Here is a 24,563-nt window from a genome sequence, read left to right as displayed (position 1 = left end):
GGGGGAGGGGATAGGAGGAAGAGACCGAAGGGAAGGCTCAGGTAGGAAGAGACTGTGGAAGGGAAGCCTAGTGGGGAGAAGGTAGCCTGCGGGATCAGGACTCAGAGTTAGGGGGCTTCCCCCTACTGCACCCTTATCCCAAGGCCGCCAACTTCGAGCAGCGGCGGCGACTTTCAGTTTCATTTCCACGGACCCTCCTGCCTGGGCCGCAGCCGCCGCCGCGATGCCCAGTAAGTTCAGCTGCCGGCAGCTCCGGGAGACGGGCCAATGCTTCGAGAGTTTCCTGGTCGTTCGGGGACTGGACATGGAGACAGATCGCGAGCGGCTGCGGACCGTTTATAACCGCGACTTCAAGATCAGGTATGGGCCGGCCCACTCTCTGGCCCTGAATCGCGGGCCCAGCTCGCCGCCACGACCCCAGCGGCAGGGCCACCCTTCCCGCCCCGGGGCGCGGAGGGACGCAACTCCCCAACGACTCAGGCCAGTCCTGGGGCGGCGCAGACCTCCCCTCCCGCGACGTGCCCACGCCCCGCCAGCGCCGCGGCACGCCGCCCGGAGCCCGCCCGTTCTGCCCGGCCCGGGCCCCTGCGCCGAGTCCCCTCGGGGAGCCTCCCGGAGGCCGCCTTCATCCGGCGGCCAGGTGCGGGGAGCGGGGTCCTGCGCCGGTGCCCTGCTCGCGGGGGACAGCGCGGGGGGCGCAGCGCTCGGGTGGGGGAGGGGAGCCTCCAGAGGGGGCGCAGGCATCGCGGAAGCGCGAGGGGGGAGCTCCCGGTTAGTGTCGGCGAGCCCTGGCGCGGGCTTTACGGGGATCCCTGCCGCCTTGTTTAGGGGCTCCTTGGTTGAGAGTCTGCTCCCCTAGAGAGCTTAAAAGGCTCACTATACGAGGGTGAATCTCAGGTTGCAACGGAAAGAGGGAAAAGGCACAAACTACATATGGTACCAACCTCCCATTAGCACCTGTGGCTTCTCCTTGGAGATCTAGGGCCAGGGACTGTTTCTAGGGGGCCCCTTCTCACCCTGTGGCAGACGGTTATTTGGTTCGCTTTTCCCGTTACCACCCAAGTGGAAATCAAGTAGACTTCTCTCTGTCAGATCACAGAACTGTGCTTCAAAAACACATCTATCAACAGGCTGCAGTCTTGGGCGGAAGACCAAGAAACAACGGGGTAAATGTAAAGACCTCTATGAATAAATGCAGGGCAGTGGGATGTGGGTTTAATAACAGACTTCCTGAAAAGACACCGTGGGTTTTAGCAGACCAGAAAGCCAGTATGGCTGAGATACGGCTGCTAAAAGACCTAAAGAAATCTGAGACTGCGTTAGTACAAGTGAAGGGAGGAGGCAGTGACTCTCCATATTGACCAGATCATACCTGGAATATTTTTTTCAGTAATGGATGTCACATTTTAAGAGGGACATTAACAGGCTTGAGCAGCACCTGAAGAAGGGGCAAAGAGGATGAAGACCTGTGTATGGCCTGCACTGTGCTGGGCACTATTGGGAATATAAAGATGGAAAATACACACCCTATGGGGGACTGGTAGGGGCCTGACATGCATACAATTAACTAAACCAGTTTACTGCCTATTGTTCAGTCGATTCCACCTCATGGCAACCCTGTGTGTGTCAGAGTAGAACTGTGTTCCGTGGTAGGTGTGTGTGTTTGTGTGTGGTGAAAAAACATCCACCAACACAACTTCCTGAAAACATCCACCAACACAACTTCCTGAAAACATCCACCAACACAACTTCCGCATTTACAACTCACTGACGCTGATTACATATTTCATGTTGTGCAACCATTATTGATACCCTCATCCAAAACATTCCACCACCATTACCGTGGGGTTTTCAATGGCTGGTTTGCAGAAGTAGATCACCAGGCCTATCTTCTGAGGCACCTCTCGGTGGACTCAACCACTAACGTCTCTGTTAGCAGTCAAGCATATTAATCATTTTGTTTGTGCCACCCAGGGACTCCACAATTTGACTGTAATAATACGTGGTAGAATGAAATGAGGAGTGTAGTAGAAATAGAAGAATACTGGAGAAATATAAAGAAAGAGCAGTTACCATGCAGTTACTTCGTACCAACATTTGACGTACATGAACTCACCTATATCCGTGCAAAATAAATACATCATGGCTCCTAACTACTTCCTTTGGCTCTCAACTGAAGAGACACAATATGTTCCAGTACTGGGGAAAAACCAGCTCTGTCAGATTGCATACAGAAGAATCACATACTGTACATTATGGGCAGTTCAAGGGATTTCAAAAGCAGTTCTTACAGTACGCATTTGGTTTTTTATGTAAATAAGATACCCAACCCACTTCCACCCCACACCCCCACACCCACCCCCATCCCGCCGCCGGCAGATCAATTCTGGCCCACAGTGACCCTATGGGACAGAGTAGAACTGCCCCATAGGATTTCCAAGGCCGTAAAAAGGAAGCCGGCTGCCACATCTTTTTCCTGCAGAGGAGCTGGTGGGTGGGAACCGCTGATCTTTCAGGTTAACAGCTGACCACTTACTTAACCACTGCACCACCAACCCATTGCCGTCAAGTGGATTCCACTCATAGCAACCCTGTAGGACAGGGTAGAACTGGCCCGTAGGGTTTCCAACGAGCAGCTGGTGGATTCAACCTGCCGACATTTTTGGTTAGCAGCCGAGCTCTAACCATTGCTCCATCAAGGCTGTGCTGCACAACCAAAACCAAACCAGTTGCCATCGAGTCAGTTCTGGCTCATAGCAACCCTATAGACAGAGTAGAACTGCCCCATAGGGTTTCCAAGGAGCGCCTGATGGATTCAAACTGCCGACATTTTGGTTAGCAGCCGTAGCTCTTAACCACTACGCTACCAGAGTTTCCAACTTGTAGGTAGTAGTAGTAGTATCTTATTTGGAGCTCTGGTGATACAGCAGTTAAAGCTTTTGGCCGCTAACGGATAGGACAGCAGTTGGAACCCACCAGCTGTTCCGTAGGAGAAAGATGTGGCAGTCTGCTTCTGTAAATATTTACAGCCTTGGAATCCCTATGGGGCAGTGCTCCTCTGTCCTATAGGGTCACTGTGAGTCAGAATTAACTCTACAGCAATAGGCACCCTGTAGTTCTTATTCAGGAATTCAAGGGAAAAAGTGGCAATGACCTCGGCCTTGAAGGATAGACAGGATTTTAGTACATGGAGGAGGGAGAATGGCCCTTCTCCATATGAGTTCCTATTTTATTGTGAAACTCAGTCAAAGAAACAAAGATGTTTACTTAAAAGGAGAAAAAAAATTTAGGACAAGGTAGTTTTCCTTGAATATTTATAAGACTAATGTGGTGGAGGGAATTATACTCCAGTTTCTCACACACACACACGAGAACTTTCTTAGCATCCTTTACAACCAGGCTCCAATGCTGTGAAACTAACTCACATCCTCCCAGTAGGAATTAATTCTGTCTTCCTCCAAGCTCTCATAGTTCATTCTTCACACCTTGGTGATAGCCTGATTACACTCTGGGTCATGTGAGAGCAAATAGACCCTGTCAGACCACCAGATCCACTGAAGGCAAGAACTGGTTTCATCTTGTTTGCATCTTCCCTCTGTCCCCAACATAGTGCCAGGTATGTTGCAAGTGCTCAATAAATGCTTGCAGCATCTAGTTGAATTAGCAGCAAGAGTTGACCTCCAAGAGAATGGGTTGTAGCAGAAGGTATAGCAAGTTGCTGTGTCTGGATTCCTAAGGAGTTTTCTATGCTGAAGGGGATAGGTTTCTTCTACCTCAGTTAACGTTATGACACAAAATGCCATATTCCGAACTTCTGCCTTTTCCCATCTTTTTTTATTCGTTCAGTAAAAATATTTAATGAGGCTCAGTGCCTTTGTTCCTGCCTCCAAAAATTGTAGTCTAGTAGGGAGCAGCAGATGGATAGACAAAAAATAAAGTATGACCGGTGCTAGTACGTATAGTATTTAGAGTCAGATAGCTTGATTTCAGATCTCAGCTCTGCTACTTACAAGGTTCCTTTGAACAACTGTTTAAATCTTACATTTCCCCATCTGTAAGAATGTGAATAATAATGCCTTTCTTTCAGGGTTGTGTGAAGTCAGAATGAGCTATTGTAGGTCAGGCGTTTGCATCCCAGGGCAGCATATTGTATGGGCCTTTGTGAGTGGTAGCTATCATTTTTATAATGATGGTTAGGGGTCAGTTGTATGGAGTAAGGACTGGTATCATGAAAGGTTTCCGAGAGAAGACAATTCTTGCCTTGGGTACCAAAAAAAAAACAAACCAAACCTATTGCAGTCTAGTCAGTTCCGACTCATAGTTACCCTATTATAAGACAGAGTAGAACTGCTCCATAGGGTTTCCAAGGAGAGGCTCGTGGATTTGAACTTGGTTAAGCAGCCAAGCTCTTAACCACTGTGCCACTAGGGCTCCAAACAAATCTGTTGCCGTGGAGTCGATTCCAACTCATGGTGAGTCTATAGGACAGAGTAGAACTGCCCCATAGAGTTTCCAAGAAGTGGCTGGTGGATTTGAACTGCTGGCCTTTTGGTTAGCAGCTAAGCTCTTAACTGCTGCACCACCAACTCTTATTCAACTTTATTGGCTGAGCGCCACTTACGAGCAAAGCAGTGTGGGAGTTGCTGGAGACACACAGAAGAACCTTGAGTGTCTAAGAAAAAGGAGGCGACAATTGAACGATTGCATAATGTGAACAGTTACTGTCCTGATGAGTGCTTGGGAGAAGTCGAGTATGCAGTGAAAATGTCCAGCTTGGAGACCTGGCCTAGTGCAGGGATGAGAAAAGGTGTCTGGAAGAAAATGGAGCTTAAACAGAATCCCGCAAAGGGAGCTCGATCCAGGCAAAGTGAACAGCACAGGATGCGGGTGAACTCAGGGAAGGAGGCAGCAGCTGCATCACACGGGACCTGTGGGTCATGGGGAGGCGTTGTGGGGGCCTTTTTGTTTGTCTTGTTTTGTTTTTAATCTTAACAGAAATGGGAAAGCGCAGAAGGTTTCAAAGTAGGAGACTTGATGTAATAGTGGTTTTAGAAAGACCATTCTGGCTTCTGGTGTGGAGAATCGTTTGGTGGTTGGATTATCGGTGCATTTCAAAACTTTTTTTTTTTTTTTTCACAGTAGGGAATACATTTTACTGTGGGGCCTAGTATACACAACTTTCACAAAGCAGTATGTACCCTTGAAATAATACACACCCTCACTCCCTGCCCGTCAGCATTTTTCATCCTATTCTGTTTCGGTTTTATTGAAAAAAAAAAAAAAAACTGATGAATGTTGCGCCCCATAGTTTGTTTAAAAAAAAAACCAGATGTCCCTCTGAAATCACTTCCAAGTCTGATATGTTCTGAAATATCATTCCCACAGTTGTTGGCCTTCTCTGAACTGGGTCTCAAAAGATTAGTCATTGTTCACCCAACAAACAAACAGGGGCCAAGGGCAGGGCATTGCAGAGCCAGGATGTCCACAGTGGAGCAGAAGTCTCAAGGGAACGAGTGATACAAGTAGCTGGGTACCACCAATGTACCATTAAAGATGGATGTGACTTGAGGTCCCATCATGGGGTTGAGGATCTGTGCCTTCCTTTCTTTTATAAGGGTTGTTATGAGGATCATGTAAATGAGATAGTGATACATTGAGGTACTTGGAACAGTACATAGTAAGTGCTCAATAAAAATTTTCTATTGTTGATGATGTCATTGTGTTTTCATGATCGTTGTTACTGTGGAGGGTCTGAGTGTGCCCTGTTAAAAGGTTTGGATTTAATCCTGTGGGAGTGGAGCACTGTTGTTAAGTAGAGGGGACATGAACAGATTTATGTTGGTAACTCATGCAGAAAGGAGCCCTGGTAGAACAGTGGTTAAGTGCTGGGCTGCTAACTGAAAGGTCGGCGATTCTAACTAGCCCACCAGTCTCTCCGTGGAAGAAAGATGTGGCAGTCAGCTTCTGTAAAGATTGCAGCCTTGGAACTCCTATGGGGCAGTTCTGCCCTGTTGTATAGGGTTGCTATGAGTCGGAATCGACTGGAGGGTAGCGGGGTGGATTTAACTCATGCGAAATAAGGAGATGGAAGGGTAAGAGGGTTTGTGAAGCCAAAGGCAGGGATTTCTAGGGTCAGCGGGCCTAGAAAAATGAGCAAAAGATATGATCAGGCAGTTTACAGAAGGAATACAAATGGCTAATAATCAGAAGGAAAGTCCTCCACTGTATTAGTAATCAGGGAAATATAAATTTAAGCAAGATATCATTTTGTGCCTTTAAAAACCAGTTGCCATAACTTCAGACTTTCTGGAGTCACGTAGGGTGGTTGAACCCCTGGAACTATTGCCCTTTAAACTTTAAACCAAAAATATCCCCTGAACTCATTCTCAAACCGAGCTACAGTTTAACTTGACTAGTAAAAAAGGTCCGCCTTGAGCATTATGCTCTTTTAAGAACTGTCTGTATGGGATCGAATTTACAACAGCAACTCAAAAGATTAGATAGGAACCTTAGGGGACAGTGTGTTTACGGTAATGGGGGAGGAGTAACTCAGAAAAAGAGGTGAGAATGGTTGCACAACTCGAAGAATGTCATCAGTGTCACTAAATTGTACATGTAGAAATTGTCGAATTGGTGTATGTTTTGCTGTGCATATTCTCAACAACAACAAAATAAGTAAAATTTAGAAGGGAAAAAAAAACCCGTTGCCATGGAGTTGATCGTGACTTACGGCACCCCCATATATGTCAGAGTAGCACTGCACTCCGTCAGTTTTTCGGTGACTGATTTTAAAAAAAAAAAAAATTTTTTTTTTTTTTTTTTTTTAGGTCACCAGGACTTTTTTCAAGGTTCCTTTGGGTAGACTCGAACTGCCAACCTTTTTCTTATGGATTGGCAAAAAAAAAATTGAATTGTAAATTTCTGGTGTTAGAGTCTGGGAAAAAGGCATTCTCATACTTTTGTTGGCAGGAATGTAAATTGAAACGGCCCGTTCAGAGGGCAATTTGGCTGCATTTGTCAAAGTTGTAAAGCTTCCGTCATTCTCTTTGACTCAAAAGCTCTACTTCCAGGAATTTTTTTCCATAAAAATTCTCCTACAGCAAGGGTTTTTGTGCAAGGATGGCCACTGTAACATTTGATAGAGCCAAAAATTGTAGGCTGCCTCACTGTCACTGGAGAAATAGTTAAGTACTATGTGATCCTTTGCAGCCATTCGAAAGATTGAGGTGACTGCGAAAAGCATTGTCACGGAAGCGTGTCTGTGGTGGTGAAGAAGAGCCTGTTGCAGAATAGTATATGTAGCATAAAATAAATAAATAAAAATAAAAAGAGCCCGTTGCAGAATAATATATATAGCATATATAATCTCATTTTTTGCATGTTTAAAAATGCTTATATATGCAATGGAAAAAAAATCTGGAAAAATGTACATCTAACAGTTTACCAGGCAGTTGGGACTGAGGGAGTGGGGGCCTTTAATGTTTTGTTAGATACTCATCTTGTTTGAATGTCTTTTTAATACTTTTGGTAACCACCCTTTATCTTTATGCACACGTACTTAATACCACACCCATGTTAGGTTTGGAGCCCTGGTGGTACAGTGGGTAAGAGCTCAGTGGCTAACCAAAAGGTTGGCAGTTGGAATCTACTAGCCTTCCCTTGGAAATCCTATGGGGCAGTTCTACTCTGTCCTATAGGGTCACCATCCATCAGAATTGACTCTACGGCAACGGGTTTATGTTAAGTTTGCCCATATGGGATCATTGTCATATATCGTTTTTTATTGTGAACCCCTCTTCATATCAGCATCCCACCTCCATTTCCACATTCCATCCCATATTCAGGTAACTCTTTGCTATCAATCAGTGTGTATATATATATATATATATATATTTTGGTCATTGTTTTAGTCAAAAAAATAAAAACCAAACCAGTTGCTTTCTAATGGATTATTACTTATGGCAACCCCATGTGTGTCAGAGTAGAACTGTGGTCCGTAGGATTTTCGGTAGCTGATTTTTTGGAAGTAAATCACCAGGTCTTTCTTCCAAGGCACCAAAAGAATCGCGTTATACACGTTTTCCACATCCCACTTTTCTTACTCGACGTGTCATGGAAATCAGTTCTAATCACCTGGTATATACCTCTGATGCATTGTTGTTTTTTTTTCTCCTGACATTTTATTATGAAAAATTTCAGAAATATAGAAAAGTTTAGAGTACAGTGAACACCAGTATAGCCATCAGCTAGATTCCTTAATTAACATTTTACTGTATTTGCTTTAGCACGTCTGCCCTCTATCCGTTCCTTTATCCATCTAGCAAGCCATCGTAATTTTTTTTGATGCATTTCACAGTAAGTTAATAGACATGAGTGCACTTCACTCCTAAACACTTTAGCATGACTATCATTAACTACAAAACAAGGTTTAAAATTTGTTTCTGATTCTTTTTTAAAATAAAGTTTACATACGGTGAAATGGACAAACCTTAAGTGCACCATCCTGTGAGTTTTAACAAGTGCACATATCCGTGTGCAAACCTCTATCAAGGTAAAGAACATGATATCATCCCAGAAAGTTCCTTCTTGCTCTTTCCTAGGTAACAGTCTGTCCTTATCCACCCGGAAGCAACCACTGCTCTGTTCTAGAACTTAATGCAGTGGAATCATTCACTCAGCATCATTTTTTTATCAGCATGATTTTTTGAGATTCATCCATGTTGCTACATATAGTGGTTCCTTTTTACCACTGAGGAGTATTTCTTTATATGGATACTAGTCACAGTTTGTTCGTCTGTTCTCCTGTTGATGGTCACTGCTTCCAGTTTGGGGCTATTTTGAATAAAGCTGTTATGAACATTCTCGTACAAGTCGTTTTGTGGACATACATTTCATTTGTCTTGGAGATACACTTAGGAGTGGAGTTTCTGGGTCATAGGGTAGGTATGTTTAGATTTGTTAGATACTGCCAGACCTTTTTTCCAAAGTGATTGCATCATTTTACACTCCAGCATGCATCAGAGGTCTGGGAGTTTCACATTCTTTCCAACATTTGGTGTTGTCCGTCTTTTAAATTTTAATCATTTCGGTGGGTGTGATGCATTCCTTATAACGACTGCATAATATTCCATGGTATGAGTCGGTAAACATCCTTTGCATATTGGTACTTTCCTTTTTATGGGATAAAGTTCCAGGAATGGGATTCCCAAGTTAAAATGCCTGTATTTTAGATGTTAGTAGATATTGCCGGTAGCTTTGCCAGGAGATTGTAATACTTCACCTTTCTACCAGCAGTGTATCAGAGTTCCTTTTTCCACATATGCATCCCAGCAATGCATTTTATAGCTATTTTTGATTTTAGTCAGTCTGATGGGAATAAAACAATATCTCATTTTTACTTTAATCTTTGTTTCTCTAACTACTTTAGGCGCATCTTTTCGTGACTTTTTTTTAGACATTTGGATTTGTTTAAATAGAATATTCGGTTTTTCTACTGTCTCGTCAATTTACGAGAAAGTTCATATATTATAAAAATTAACTCTTTCTGCCATTTGCATTGTAAGTATTTTTCTATTACTTGTTGGTTTATATTATCTTTTGCCATACAAAAGTTTTGTTGTTGTTTTTTTTTAATAGAAAAAATGTTTGTGTTTTCTTTAATAACCTCTGATTTTCAGTTTTGGTAGAAAGTTTCCTGGAAATCTAGATGTCTAGATGTCCACTCTGTGGATCGGGCATTGTTTCAACAAGCATATACTAAATTTGAGGGTTTTTTTTTTTCTTTCTTTTTTAATGGCTGTCCCACCCCGCCTTCCACCTCCCCATTCCCTGCCCCACCCCCCCCCACCCTAAGCTGGAAGCCTGGAGCCACTTATCATGGCACCTGCACTGTTTTTTTCTTACAGTAGAGTTGTGAGGGACCTAGTCCTCCTTACACTAATGACTCTCGAAATGGGCCCGTATAAGGTGTCTGGGAGGGCTGCAGGTACCAAGGAATGTTCTCTCATGCTGAACCTGGGTTCTGTAGGCATTTCAATTTGTGCCCTGATCCATGGGACTTAGTGACTGACGGACACGTTGTTAATTAACTCTTGGCTTCAGTCCCTTCATCCTGATGCCTGATTTCAGACTTCCTCCTGATTCTCCTCCCTCTCTTGAAGGTTCCTTCTCTGTTTCCCTTCCCCTCTGGGTTGACCTGGCCTAGACTATTCCCAGGCTACTCATACTCCCTGGGGAGATCCCAAATACTTCCATGGTTTTATTTTTATTTATTTATTTTTATTATGGCTCTTTGGGAAATTATGTATTTTTTATGGAGCATTAGCGCTCTGCATCCACATTTTTGTGTGTTCATTCAGTTAGTCTTTCAGTAAGTATCTTTTAATATTTATTTTTGGTGAAAATAAACAGAGCAAGACATACAATACACTAATTCAACAATTTCTGCATGTACAGTTCAGTTACATTCTTCGCATTGTGTCATAATTTTCGCTTTCTCTACCCAAATTATTCCATTACCATCAGCTTAGACTCATTGCCCCTAAACTTCCCATCGGTGCTTTAGAGTTACCGTTGTCAGTTTGATCTCATATAGATAATTATTTAAAGAAGCACGATGCTCAGGGCAAACGTTTTTCATTAATTGAGCTAAACCATTGTTTGGTTTAAAGATGACTTCAGGGGATAGTTTCAGTTCAAGGTTTAAAGACCAAACGCTTCCATGGTTTTAAATACTACCTGAGGACTCCCTAATATTAGGCCCTCACCTTGACTTTGGCCTGAGTTCTCAGCTTCTGACTCATGGACCCAGCTGCCTCTGGACCACAGGAGTCTCAAACCGAGCATATCCAAATCCAAATGGATGGTCAGTCCAACCTCCTCCTCCTTCTCCTGTCTTTACTCCTGTCTTGGGAATAGTCCCAGACGCCAAGCCATTGACTTGGGTCTTATCCTAGACTCCTCCCTCTTCCCAGCCTCCATTCCCGCTCCTGTCAATCACCAAATTCTGCTAATTTTATATTCTGAATATTATCAAATCTGGCCCCTCTTCTTCTGTCTCTACCACTGTCTTGTTCAGGCCCTTGTCACCTTTTAATTGGACAATTGCAATGGCCTTCTTCTAACTGGTCTCCCTGCCTACAGTCTTGCCTCCAGCAAATCCATCCTCCAATCCTGATGCCAGAGTGATCTGAAATGCAAATATGATCTTGCTACTCCCCTGCTTAAAACCCACCAACCGCAGTGGTTCTGTAACCACACGGTGTAGCCTCTGACGTGGGCTGGAAGTAAGTTGTTACTACTCCTACTACTGCTACTATTAGTACTACTATAACTACTAATAAGAATACTAATAATAGCAGCTAACATTTACTGAGCATTTTCTATTATGTTTTCGAGTGATTTATTATCTTTTTAAAAATCGGAGCCAATTCAAAGTTTTCTGAATAGTCTCACATTTGCCTGGGGTGAAGGAGAGGGGCAGAGTTTCAGGCAGGGGGCACCAGGGAAATGTTCATAAGCAACAACGATCTTGACTATACCCTGGTGACTGACCAGGCTGAATTAGCTGAATAGGGATTACCATAGTTCTTAGGAACTAGGATTTCCTTTTGTTCCGTACAAAGCTTTGAGAGAAGGCAGTCAGTTGTCCATATCTTCACTATGTGAAGCATATCACACATGGAAATGTCCTGCTCCTGGGTACCAGTGAAGTGGGGGAAGGGCTGCTGGCCTTCAGGGTCAAGTCCAGGCTTCTTGGCCTGGCATACAAAACTGTCCATGACCTGGTCCCTGCCCACCTCTGCTGCCTCTTGCCACTCCCTTGCTTGCACTTTTCACTCTAGTACACCAAACTGTCTGTGATACTAATATAGCTCACCCTTACTGAGATCTCCTTATGTGCCAGCACTGGGCTAAGGGGCTCACCACAGTGTCGGAATCTCATGCAGTCCTCACAACAACCCTGCAAGGTAAGTCTGTTGTTACCCTCATTTTATAGAGGAAGAAGGTGAGGCCCTGAGAGGTGAAGTAATTTGAGGTGACCCAGCTAAAGCGGTGGAGCGGGTGATCCTCCCATAAACATACAAGCTCTTTCTTGCCTCTCCACCTTCCTCATGCTATTTTCCCTCCGCCTGGGATACCTGCCCTCTCCCTCTTGCCTGGTTCATTCTGTTCATTCTTCAGAACACAGTCCTGACGCTGTCTCCTGGGGAAGCCTTCATGGCCTCCTGCTCCTGCCCCCAAGGCAGGCTCAGTGCCCCTCCTTGGCCCCACACACTGCCCTGGAGGCCCCAGTCTTTGCGCTCATGGCATCCTGCTGGAATTTGTGTCCAGTCTGTGTGCTCCGGGACGCAGGGTCTGGGTCTCTTGCATCTTTGAACTCCCAGCATCTAGCCCAGTGTCTGGCACATAACGGGTTCCTATAGGTGTTTGTAGAATTGACTAAACTGAATTCCAGGCGCTGAACCTTATGGTTATTGTCCTCCTGACCAGTTTTCCCTGTCTTCACCTTCTCTAGGCACAAAGCCAAGCTATTTGATCTCTGGAAAAGGATCCTTTCCCTTCCTGCTTGGGTTCCACCTGCACCCTTTGACTTCGGGTGGAAACTGCTGTCTGATCAGCCACCTTGCCCACACACTCTGGACATCTGCAGTGTCTCTGGTCCCCTCTGTCACTCCTCGCCAACAGGCTGGACCCCAGATATACCCCTCTGAGTCACCTTATTCAGCTTCCCCTTAGCCTTAGCTCTTGTAGCTGGGTTGTTTGTTATTTTTTTCTGTGCTAAATCATTTTCCCAAAAACCGTCCTTTCATTCTCTGTCTTTCCTCAGTCCTCCAAATCAACAGCTCATTATTGGGCTTCTCTACACAGAAATCCACAAACCACAACCTACTGTTTAAAACAATTATATTTTGTCTCAGAAAGTCCCGTTGCCTTCCCTTGAAACATTTAAAATTCCTAAGATTCCCGGCCTGAGTGTCTCTGTCCCTGGGCCCCCCCAGTCCTGTTCTGCAACAGGGCTGGTATGTCCAGCACAGAGCAGGCCCTCAGGCCCTCTCCCCCAGCCACTTCCCGCACAAGCCACCCTGCCTCCCACTGGCCCTGCCTCCCCTCACTTCGCAGTCTCCTCTGCTTCCGGCAGCTTTGGGACCCCTGCCCCTGGCTTCTCCTCCATGCTGTATGGAATGAAGATTGCAAATCTGGCTTACGTCACCAAGACTCGGGTCAGGTTCTTCAGACTCGACCGTTGGGCTGATGTGTGGTTCCCAGAAAAGAGGAGAATGAAGCTGGGGTCAGATATCAGCAAACACCACAAGTCACTGCTAGCAAAGATCTTTTATGACAGGTGTGTGTATGTGAGAGAGAGAGAGAGAGAGAGACCCATGAATCCTGGGGGAAGGGAGCCCTGTCTGAGGAGAGAAAGAGTGGGTTGCCTCAGGTTGGGATAAGGCCTCTCCTTCAGGGAATGGGGTGGGGAAGGAACTAATTGGTCTGGGAGGAGGAGGTGGGTTTCCTCAGCACAGCTGGCACTTAGCCAGCTTTCCCATCCTAAAACTTCTCCCAGGGTAATTCCTAGTCCAGGCCCTTCCAGCCCCAGCCCCCCTTGACTCCCGCTTTCCCCAGGGCTGAGTATCTTCACGGGAAACATGGGGTGGACGTGGAGGTCCAGGGGCCCCATGAAGCCCGAGATGGGCAGCTCCTTATCCGCCTGGATTTGAACCGCAAGGAGGTGCTGACCCTGAGGCTTCGGAATGGAGGAACCCAGCCTGTCACCCTCACCCACCTCTTCCCACTCTGCCGGACATCCCAATTTGCCTTCTACAATGGAGACCAGGAGCTGCCTTGCCCGCTGGGTCCGGGTGAGCAGGTTTCCAAAGGAAAGAGCCTCTGGTGGGCAGGGGCTTGCCCCTAGAAGGGCTGATGCTTTGGGATAACCTTGTCCCTGTCTAGTGGGCTCCTGGCCTTGGGATGGCGCTATCTGGGAGGGAGTGCCTAGGGTAGGGATGCTGGTGGAAGTACCCTCATTCACTCAACCATTCTCCCCCAGGTGAATATTACGAGCTCCACGTCCACTGTAAAACCAGCTTTGTGGGCTACTTCCCAGCCACGGTGCTCTGGGAACTACTGGGACCTGGGGAGCCAGGTTCAGAAGGAGCTGGCACTTTCTACATTGCCCGCTTCTTGGCTGCTGTGGCCCACAGTCCCCTGGCGGCACAACTGAAGCCCACGACTCCCTTTAAACGGACCCGGATTGCTGGAAACCCTGTGGTGACCAACCGGATAGAGGAAGGAGAGAGACCTGACCGGTAACTCCTTCTCCTTCCAAGCAGTCCAAGCTGAGGGGTCTCCCAGCCTCAGCAGTGTGGACCCTTGGGAAGGGTATAGAGTTGGGAGCCAGAGCCCCATTCCTTACTGGCTCCATCGCCTTGCATGGGACCAGAGGCAGAGATCCTAACTTCTCAGGGTCTCAGAAAGTTGCAAATGGACTGTAGATATGAAGACAGTGAAAAAAATGCTAAGTATTCATCTGTGGACAGACTACCAAGCAGCCCCTTATAGACACCTTTTTTTGGCATTGACTTAGATGTTCACAAAATATTGAGTTAAAAAAAAAAACAAACTGTGTAATAGTACTTTCAGAGACCATTGTGCTCTTTTTGTTTAAAATTGTTGTTAATAGTTGCCATCGAGTCAGCTCCAACTCATGACAACAGAACAAAGCACTGCCTGGTCCTACACCATCCTCATGGTAGTCAGTTTACTGAGTCCATTGTTGCCTTCCAGCATCAGGGACTCATACATGTACAATACAGATTTACAAAAAAAAAAAAGTCTTAAAGGCTATATACCAAAAAGTTGACATTGGCTATTCTTTAGTGATTATGGGAATGTTATTTATTTATTACCTATTTCCTGATTTTTTTTCCCCTAATGAACATGTACGAGCCTTGGTGGTGCAGTGGTCACTATGAGTCGAAATTGACTCAGTGGTACCTAATAACAACAACAGCGAACAGGTATTAAACCATAAAAACAAACTCGTTGCCATTGTGTCAGTTTCAACTCATAGTGACCCTATAGGACAGAGTAGAACTTCTCCATAGGGTTCCTAGGCTGTCATCTTTATGGAAGCCAACTGCCACACCTTTCTCCTGTGAAGCAGCTGATGGGTTCAAACTGCCAACCTTTCCGTTAACAGCCATCTGCTTATCCACTGCGCCACCAGGGCTCCTTGAACATGTATTACTTATTATTTTTTAAATGTTTCCAAATATCGTGTGTTCCAGAATGAGAATGGTCCAGCACTGGAGTGAGCAGCCCCATGAGGCAGTGAGTCTGTATCTTGGGCCAAGACTGTGACTACCTTTCAGGGATAGTACTGCAGAAGGGCCTTGCCCACCTTCCAGGGAGGGGCCCCTTAGAGTCTCTGAGAGTGACAGGTTTCAGTATTGGTTATTGCTTTTCTTCCCTATTCTTGTAGTGCTAAGGGCTATGACCTGGAGCTAAGTATGGCGCTGGGGACATACTACCCACCACCCCGCCTCAGGCAACTGCTCCCCATCCTTCAGGGAACAAGTGTCTTCACTGCCCCAAAGGAGATCGCTGAGATCAAGTGAGTGCCACCTCTCTGCCACCCCAACTCTCCTGCCTTTTGGGTCTGGTTTCTTACCCTTATGTTACTTTATAGCTCTTCCTTCTGGCTTCTTCCACGACCCCAGTACCTCCATTCCCAGCCTCCCAGGCTCTCTCAATTCATTCATTCACTTACTGAGCACCCAATGCATGCTGGGCACTGTTCAGGGTTCCAGGGATACAGCAATGAACCTGCCAAATGAGGTTGTTGCCCATTCTGGTGGAGACAATGACTAAAAACACTGATCGTAGAATTTTATGTAGCAGCAAGTGCTGTGAAGAAAACTAAAGCAGGGTAAGGACATGCGGTGGTGCTGTTTTGCAAAGGGCCATTAGGCATGACCCCTTTGAGGAGGTGACATTGGAATGAGGTGAGGGTGGAGTCATAGAAGGATCTGGGGGATAGTGTTCCAGCCCATAGTATCCACAGTACAGACACCAAGACAGGACTGGGACCAGGAGTGGGGGGCAGGGGGGCAGTCATCTGAGGGAGTGAGAGCAGCCGGGGCTGCCTTCTTGAAGGCCTCTGACCCCCCTCCACTTCTCTGCCCCTCTAGTCTCGCCTGCTCCTGATGTTTTCCCAGCCCCATAGCTGCAGATGGGAGAGGGTAGATGCTCCCGGACATGGGCATTGCCTGACCTGTCCTGTTCCTGCCCCCTCCCATCCCCAACCATCACTGCCAGGGCCCAGCTGGAGACAGCCCTAAAGTGGAGGAACTATGAGGTGAAGCTCCGGCTGCTTCTGCACCTGGAGGAGCTGCAGATGGAGCATGACATCCGACACTATGACCTGGAGTCGGTGCCCATGACCTGGGACCCTGTTGACCAGAACCCCAGGCTGCTCACGCTGGAGGTCAGGGTGTCAGATCTGGTGTGGGGTGGGTGGGCTCAGGTCAGCCATTCCAGAGGCTGTGGGCAGGGCACTGTCCCTGATAGCATGGCCAAACAAGAGGAAGAGTAAAGTTATTCATTCCCTAGAGGGTTTGGCAAGGATTAGGATGGGCATCCTGTGCCCAGAACTTGGTGTCAGAGCAGGGTAGACGGGAAGACTTGGGTTTTAGTCCAGGCTTTGTTAACCACCAGCTGTGTGGCCATGGGCAAGTTCCTTGCTCTCTCTGGGCCCTCTCCCCATCATCTGAGTAGCACAGAGCTGGTAGATAATTGTCAGAGCCTTTCCAGTTCTCAGATCTGAATGTGCACACATAAGCCCAGAGTTTGACATGGGAATGGAGTCCTGCACACAGGTGCTGAAGAAGGAACTTGATGGGGTGCAGGGGCGGGGGGGGGTGGGGGAAGAGGATGGCCAGGCAGATTCCTGCAGGAAGTGGGTTTAGGGTAAGATTTTAAAGGCAGAGTAGGAACTGAGTAGGCCAGGAAGGCAATAGCTAGGCAGGGAAGCTGACTCCAAATCCTGAACTCCTGCATTGGATGGTTTCCAGGGTTCCTGGGCTCAGCGTCTCTGAGCAGTACGGGAAGACTTCTCTCCTTCCCCTGACTCTTACCCTGTCTGGGGTGGGAAAAAAAAAAGAGGAGAACAGGGAAGGCAAAGCTCCAGGAGTCTTGGGGTGGAAGGATAGAGCCTCAGTGCTTGTCCTCCGGAAGTCTGGAGAACTGGGGGTTTGGCCCTCCAGTGGCCATCCCTGGGATACAAGCTTGCTTATGTTCACACCCCGTAGGTTCCCGGGGTGACGGAAAGCCGCCCCTCAGTGCTGCGGGGTGACCACCTGTTTGCCCTTTTGTCCTCTGAGACAAACCAGGAGGACCCCGTCACCTACAAGGGCTTTGTGCACAAGGTAGAATTGGACCGTGTCAAGCTGAGCTTTTCCATGAGGTGGGTGTTGGGGGAAACCTGAGCTGCCAGAAGGGTCTGCAGGCTTCTCTCTCAGGCCAGAGGAGGAGGGGTGTTTGTCCCCAAGATGAGTGGGACCCCAGGGCCAGGGCAGGGGGCCCCTGAGCTGCCTCAGTGGAGTCCCTGGGTGGCACAAATGGTGAAGTGCCCAACTACTAACCAACAGGTTGGCAGTTCGAGCCCACTCAGGCACTTTGGAAGAAAGGCCTGGTGATCTGCTTCCAAAGGGTCACAGCCTTGAAAACCAGTTTTTGTTTTGTTTTGTTGTTTTTATTAGCTACCTCAGCTGCTCTTCTAGAGATCTTTGCATGGAGGGAATAGAATAAGGGTGGATTGAGAAGGAGCCTGGCCTTTCATTGCCCCCTCCCCTAACTAGAACTCTCTTCTCTCTGCCTTCCCCAAAGCCTCCTGAGCCGCTTTGTGGATGGGCTGACCTTCAAGGTGAACTTCACCTTCAACCGCCAGCCCCTGCGGGTCCAGCATCGTGCCCTGGAGCTGACAGGGCGCTGGCTGCTGTGGCCCATGCTCTTCCCTGTGGCTTCCCGCGGGGTACCACTGCTGCCATCAGATGTGAAGCTCAAGTGAGACTGTTGGCAGGGGAGCTCTGGGGCTTCCTGAAGGGTGGGAGTCAGGGCTGGAGTCAGGGAGGCTCCTGGGACACTGGATGACCCCAAGCTGGTGTTCCCGGCCCCTCTGCCAGGCTGTACGACCGGAGTCTGGAGTCAAATCCAGAGCAACTGCAGGCCATGAAGCACATTGTGATGGGCACCACCCGTCCAGCCCCCTATGTCATCTTTGGGCCTCCAGGGACTGGCAAGACTGTCACCTTGGTGGAGGCCATCAAGCAGGTGGGGGCTGAGCATAGACCTGGGGTCTGCACTCTGACTCCCCCTAGCACCAAGCACTTGTCCCCAGATTCTGATTCCCTCCAGCTCCCTGAAGGCCCCTACTTCTGAGCAGGCATCCAAAGGGGAGGTAGGGAGTCAGGGCCAGTGTGGCTGTGAGGACTGACATGCAGGTTGGGCACTGCACAGGTCTTAGAGTCACCATTCATATTTCAGTCATCAGAGATGCCTGTATTTATTGTAACAGTTTTCCAGCATTAAAATGCTATTTGGACTAGGAGGGGCCTGGGGATCAGAACTTGCCTTTTGTGTCACTATCTCCCTTAGCTATGGAAGTCAGACGCCACCGTGTTCCAACCTGAGTCATGACTGAATCTCCCTCTACCCCTGGAGACATTGGCACTGTTTCCCACACTGTGCTTATCCCAACCCAGGTGGTGAAGCACTTGCCCAAAGCCCACATCCTGGCCTGCGCTCCGTCCAACTCAGGGGCTGACCTCCTCTGTCAGCGGCTCCGCGTTCACCTGCCCAGCTCCATCTACCGCCTGCTGGCCCCCAGCCGGGATATCCGCCTGGTACCCGAGGACATCAAGGTACCCGGAGAAGTGCCGAGGGCCAGTGGATGATTGGATGCTCAGGAGGCTCTCCGGGCAGGTGCTGGGGTTGGGAACCTAGGAGACATGAGTTCTGATACTCACTGCGTGACCTTGGGTGGGTCAGCATCCCTGCTTGGACCTCAGCTTTGCTGTCTGTAAAGTGAGGGAGATATGGATGCCACTGGCTGGGAGGCACAGAGCCAGGGAGAGGACGAGAATGGGTGATGCTAAGCTGATTGTCCTTTCCCTTCACTATCCACAGCCATGCTGTAACTGGGATGCAAAGAAGGGGGATTATGTTTTTCCTGCGAAGAAGAAACTGCAGGAATATCGTGTCTTGATTACCACCCTCATCACTGCCAGCAGGTGGGGATATGTGTGTATCTTCACCATATCTGTAAGTAAAGGGGTAACAGGCTGGGGAAGACTAGTTCCTGGGGAGTGAGACCAGTAGGTGCCAAGAGTGAGCATTAAGGTTTGGAAATCAGGTGCCTCGGCATGACCCCTGGCTGGCCTGAAACCTCCCAGGTTGGTCTCGGCCCAGTTTCCCATCGATCACTTCACACACATCTTCATCGATGAGGCCGGCCACTCCATGGAGCCTGAGAGTCTGGTGGCCATAGCAGGTGAGGTGCTTAGGGTGGGCTGCCAGCATGCCACCCTGTGTGGGGTCGGGGAGGTTTTACCACTTCCCTTTCTCCCCACACCACCCCTACCTCCCAGGGCTGATGGAAGTCAAGGAAACAGGCGATCCAGGAGGGCAGCTGGTGCTGGCAGGAGACCCTCGGCAGCTGGGGCCTGTGCTGCGCTCCCCACTGACCCAGAAGCATGGGCTGGGGCACTCACTGCTGGAGCGGCTGCTCACCTACAACAGCCTGTACAAGAAGGGCCCCAGTGGCTATAACCCCCAGTTCATAACCAAGCTGCTACGCAACTACAGGTATTCCCGCCCCCTCCCCCGCTACCACGCACCTCTGTGCCGTCCGTGCTGGTTCAGCTGGCGGCTCGGTCCAGGGGTCATGTTGCTGACAGGTGTGTGATGCAGAATCCAAAAATCCAAACGCGTTGCTGTCTATTCTGGCACATGATGAGCCCACGTGTTACAGAGTAGAGCTGTTAAAATAGGGTTTTTTGACTGCATCTTCTCGGAAGCAGGTCCCCAGGCCTTTTTTTTTGTGGAGCTGCTGGGTGGGTTCGAACTGCCAACCGTTATGGTAGCAGCTGATCGCAAACCACTAGTGCCACCCAGGCTGGAGACAGGTGATGCAGAAAGACTAGAAATTGGAAAGGTAGGAGGCCTCCTTTCTAGCTCCATCACAGCTGCTTGTTGGCTGTGTGACTTTAGCAAATGGCTTCTCTCTCTAGGCCGTTTTGTTTATTTATATATTAGGAGACGGTCAACGGTTCCCGGACACTAAGATGTGTCTGGTGCTGGTCCCAGTTGAAGTTCCTAGGAAATACAAGGAAAAATAGGGACAGTATAGTAAGTTTTTAAAAAATGTAATTGTTCAAATTAAAGACTTATTCTTCCTTTAGTAAATGAGTTAATACATCAGACATGCTCAGATGAGTTCCAGGCAGTCACTAAGAACTCAGTAAAAGTTAGCTATTGTATTTATTATTATATTATTTTGGGTTTTTAACACATTATGTCATGAAATAATGGTGACAGTAGTTTGTTTGTTTTTTTTTTTTAATGCCCTTCCTTAGCAAAACTGAAACCTGAGAATGGGTCCCTAATATTTTCCTTTTAAAATTTGACTGGTCCATGAAATCTGTGGAATCCCTAGAGCCACCTTTGGTTCTATGGTTCACAGTGCCTGGCTCTTGAGAAGCACTTAGCAGACACTGTAGATGAACGTGTCCTGCTATCCACTGGGTAGGAGGATAGGAGTTGTGTGGGCCCGTAGCCAGTAGAGCAGGGGTCGCTGAGATTAGGGAGAAGTAATCTGGCCCTGAGTTTTGCTCTTCTTTCTTCCTCCTGCCTCCCAGGTCTCACCCCACCATCCTGGACATTCCTAACCGGCTGTATTATGAAGGGGAGCTGCAGGCCTGTGCTGACGTTGTGGATCGAGAGCGCTTCTGCCGCTGGGAGGGTCTGCCTCAGCAGGTGAGGCCAAGCAGGGCAGGGGCTGGAGCACCCTCTCCTAGTACCTGGGCTTCCCTCTTACTGAAGGGGCAGGTAGGAGAAGGCTCTGAGTAGAAGCCATGGACCTCTCCTTCTGTCACCTTGGCCTGGGATTCTGGACCCCTGGGAGGGTTTGGAAACCCTGGTGGCCTAGTGGTTAAGTGCTACGGCTGCTAACCAAAGGGTCGGCAGTTCGAATCCGCCAGGCGCTCCTTGGAAGCTCTACGGGGCAGTTCTAATCTGTCCTATAGGGTCGCTATGAGTCGGAATCGACTCAACGGCACTGGGTTTTGGGAGGGTTTGGGGGTGGAAGGGAAGGGAAGGGAAGGGAACCAGGAAGGTCTGGCTGAGTTTCCTCTGATCCCTATGTCCAGGGCTTTCCCATCATCTTCCATGGAGTAATGGGCAAGGATGAGCGTGAGGGCAATAGCCCGTCCTTCTTCAACCCCGAAGAGGCTGCCACAGTGACTTCCTACCTGAAGCTGCTCCTGGCCCCCTCCTTTAAGAAGGGCAAAGCCCGCCTGAGCCCCCGAAGTGTGGGCGTCATCTCCCCATACCGGAAGCAGGTCAGGCCCTCAGTTCCCAGCAGGGGTGGGACACCCCTCATCCCCTGCAAATGATACTTCCTTAATCACCAGACCAATAGGCTGAGGTTCCAGGAGCTCAGTACTCTACTGGCCCCTGTTGGAAGAGCACAGTGGTCAACCTCCCTTCCCTCATTCCCCCCAGCTCCCTGGGAGAGGGTGGCACCTGGCCTCCTGCCTGACTCCCTACTGCATTGGGGTATTTGCATGAGAGAAACACACCTGTCCCCTCCTTCTAGGTGGAAAAAATCCGTTATTGCATCACCAAACTAGACAAGGAGCTTCGAGGACTGGATGACATCAAGGACTTGAAGGTAACACCTTCACCAGTATTTCCTCATTTGCTTTCTGCCATCTTTGCACCCCCATGTTCCCCAGTCTTCCAGAGACTGTCTCAGTCTCCTGCCTTGCTGCTCCACCCAGCCCATGTCCCTACTCAACCCTGCTGCCTGGAGACATAGCTGGGGCTCTCCCCAAGACACACTCCTGGACACCCCAACTTGTAGGCCTGGGATGGGGCTGGGAGGCCTGTATTTTTAATAAGCACCCCAGGTGAGTCTTACAATCAGGCAGGTTTGAAGCTGCTAGCCTAAGGATAAAGTCCAAACTCCAGGGCTCATCAGGCCCAACATGTGATGTCCCAGCTCACCTCTCCAGCCTTAGCTCTCCCCACTCTCCCTCCCACCCTTTGGGTCAAGCGGTAGCATGACTCTTTTCTCTAAGGTGGAGGTTTTCAACCCTGGCTACAGATAAGAATCACCCAGAGAACTTTTAATACTGCCCGGACCAGGGCACCACCCAGCCAATTAAAACAGCTATCCGGGGACAAAATATATATATATATATATATATATATATATATATATATATATATATATATATATATATATATATATATATATATTATTTTTTATCCAGAGACACAGCCAGGGCACTGGTTTTTTTTTTCTTTTTTTAATAGTTCCTCAGGTGATCCTAATGTGTAGCCAGGGTGGAAAGGCACTGCTTGAAGATTTAGAGGCCTCTGCCTTAGAAATACCGATTCAGGAGATCTGGGTTAGGGCCTGGGGTTGTATATTTTTAACAAGCATTAGGTGATTGATTATCTTCAGGAAAGTTGGAAAACCCTGCTCTGAGGCACTGCATTCTCTGCAAAGCTATTTTCTCAGCCTAGCACAGTTTTCGTGCTAGGATTCATCTTTCCTCTTCTCCTGGCCTCTGCCAGGGTTAGCTGTCTTGACCAGCATCACGGTATTCACTCCACTTACCTACAATTGCCTGGTGACTTGACTGTGCCACCACAGTCCAAGCTCTCCAAGGCAGGGCCTGTCCCTCTGACTCACCTCTGAACCCCCTGGTCTCAGGCACTGCCTCTGCCTCCCTCTCCTGCTCCAGGTGGGCTCCGTGGAAGAGTTCCAAGGCCAAGAACGCAGCGTCATTCTCATCTCCACCGTGCGAAGCAGCCAGAGCTTTGTGCAGCTGGATCTGGACTTTAACCTGGGTTTCCTTAAGAACCCCAAGGTTGGAGGGCTGGTGGGTAGCAGTAATTCTTCCTTTCTTAAGACCTTTCCTTCCCGTGATCCAAATACTTCTTCTTTTCAGAGGTTCAACGTGGCTGTGACCCGGGCCAAGGCTTTGCTCATCGTAGTGGGCAACCCTCTTCTCCTGGGCCATGACCCTGACTGGAAAGTGTGAGCATTCCCACCCTGTAATCCCCTTAGTGGCCACAACCCCCGAACTAGGGCAGATGTATGTTACTAAGCACCTCTTTGTGGCTCAGTTCATTTTCACTTCCATTCATCTGCACAATACCCCTGGCTTTACTTGGAAGTTAACTGACAATTCAGAGAGGTTACAGCCTAGGAAACCCTATGGGACAGTTCTACTCTGTCCTATAGGATCGCTGTGAATCAAAATCGACCAGATGGCATACAACAAGCAACTTGCCCAAAGGCACACAGCTCTTACAGGCTTGGGGGTGGCAGGGGGGTGGAGGGACTAAGGCTTATCCTCAGGGGTGTGTGTGAGAGAGAGACAGAGACAGAGATGTGTCCCTGTACCCCACAGATTCCTGGAGTTCTGTAAAGAAAATGGGGGATACACCGGTTGTCCCTTCCCTGCCAAACTGGATCTGCAGCAGGGACAGAACTTACTGCAAGGTCTGAGCAAGCTCAGCCCCTCTACCTCAGGTATGGCTGGGCCAAGGGTGGGCCAGGTAGGAGACAAGGCTGGAAGAGGAGGTAAGGAAGACAGAGTCCACCTCCTTTCTCTCTAGGGCCTCAGTGTCACGACTACCTCCCCGCGGAACGGGAGGGTGAAGGGGGCCTACCCTTGCAAGTGGAGCCAGCCTGGAGGAACGAGCTCTGAAGACACAGCCACCGGCCTTCGTACACCAGCCAAGCCTTAACCGCGTGACCCACAACCAGAACCCTGCCTGAACCAGAACCCAGCTGAGCTGCCCCCACCATGGGACAGGAGGCTGGGGGACGGAGTTTACAACCCAAGCCATTCCGCCCCCTCCCCTACTGGGGAGAATGACACATCAAGCTGCTAACAATTGGGGGAAGGGGGAGGAAGAAAAACTCTGAAAACAAAAAAATCTTGTTCTATGCAAAAGCCTCCATGTCTCCTCAGCTGGGCCCCAGCTTCCTGAGTGCAACCAAGCTGACCTGCTGGGGAGGGTAGGACTGTCATGGCCATGGCCACACCCTCTCCTGGCAAGAGCAGGGGAGGAAACCCAGTGGGAGGTGGCAGGGAAGCCACCCACAGGTTTCTAAGTTTAGCCCCAGCTACATGTAGACCACTCCCCTCACCCGCCTCTTAGGCCCAGAGCCAGGCATGACCTCATCCTTTACTCCAAGTCTCCACCCTGCCGGCTCGCTTGCCTGCCCAGGAGTCCTGCCTTTGCAGATGGACCAGCCTGGCAGG

The 24,563-nt window shown here is 48.6% G+C and overlaps 1 protein-coding gene across 3 annotated transcripts; it reads left to right on the top strand.

The window, feature by feature from the left end:
* On the top strand, positions 1–24,563 carry MOV10 (Mov10 RNA helicase). 3 transcript variants are annotated; one of them, XM_064282409.1, is made up of 22 exons: positions 273–360; positions 1,093–1,166; positions 11,143–11,285; positions 13,142–13,345; positions 13,624–13,859; positions 14,048–14,306; positions 15,482–15,613; positions 16,318–16,486; positions 17,310–17,464; positions 17,887–18,063; positions 18,183–18,330; positions 18,762–18,920; positions 19,186–19,289; positions 19,452–19,549; positions 19,647–19,863; positions 20,916–21,033; positions 21,426–21,617; positions 21,875–21,949; positions 23,031–23,156; positions 23,238–23,326; positions 23,703–23,824; positions 23,911–24,563. In XM_064282409.1, the coding sequence occupies exons 4-22, from the start codon at positions 13,173–13,175 to the stop codon at positions 24,000–24,002; spliced, it is 2,841 nt and encodes a 946-aa protein (XP_064138479.1). In that variant the 5' UTR covers positions 273–360; positions 1,093–1,166; positions 11,143–11,285; positions 13,142–13,172; the 3' UTR covers positions 24,003–24,563. The 3 variants fall into 3 exon arrangements, with proteins under 3 accessions (XP_003409633.2, XP_064138478.1, XP_064138479.1); XM_064282408.1 differs by lacking the exon at positions 1,093–1,166 and having other exon boundaries at positions 248–360; XM_003409585.4 differs by lacking the exons at positions 1,093–1,166; positions 11,143–11,285 and having other exon boundaries at positions 1–360.

Source organism: Loxodonta africana, chromosome 3, assembly GCF_030014295.1.
Source record: "Loxodonta africana isolate mLoxAfr1 chromosome 3, mLoxAfr1.hap2, whole genome shotgun sequence".
NCBI lineage: Eukaryota > Metazoa > Chordata > Mammalia > Proboscidea > Elephantidae > Loxodonta > Loxodonta africana.
The sequence above is the reverse complement of the archived record's forward strand: the minus strand, read 5'-3'. Positions and strand labels throughout refer to the sequence as shown.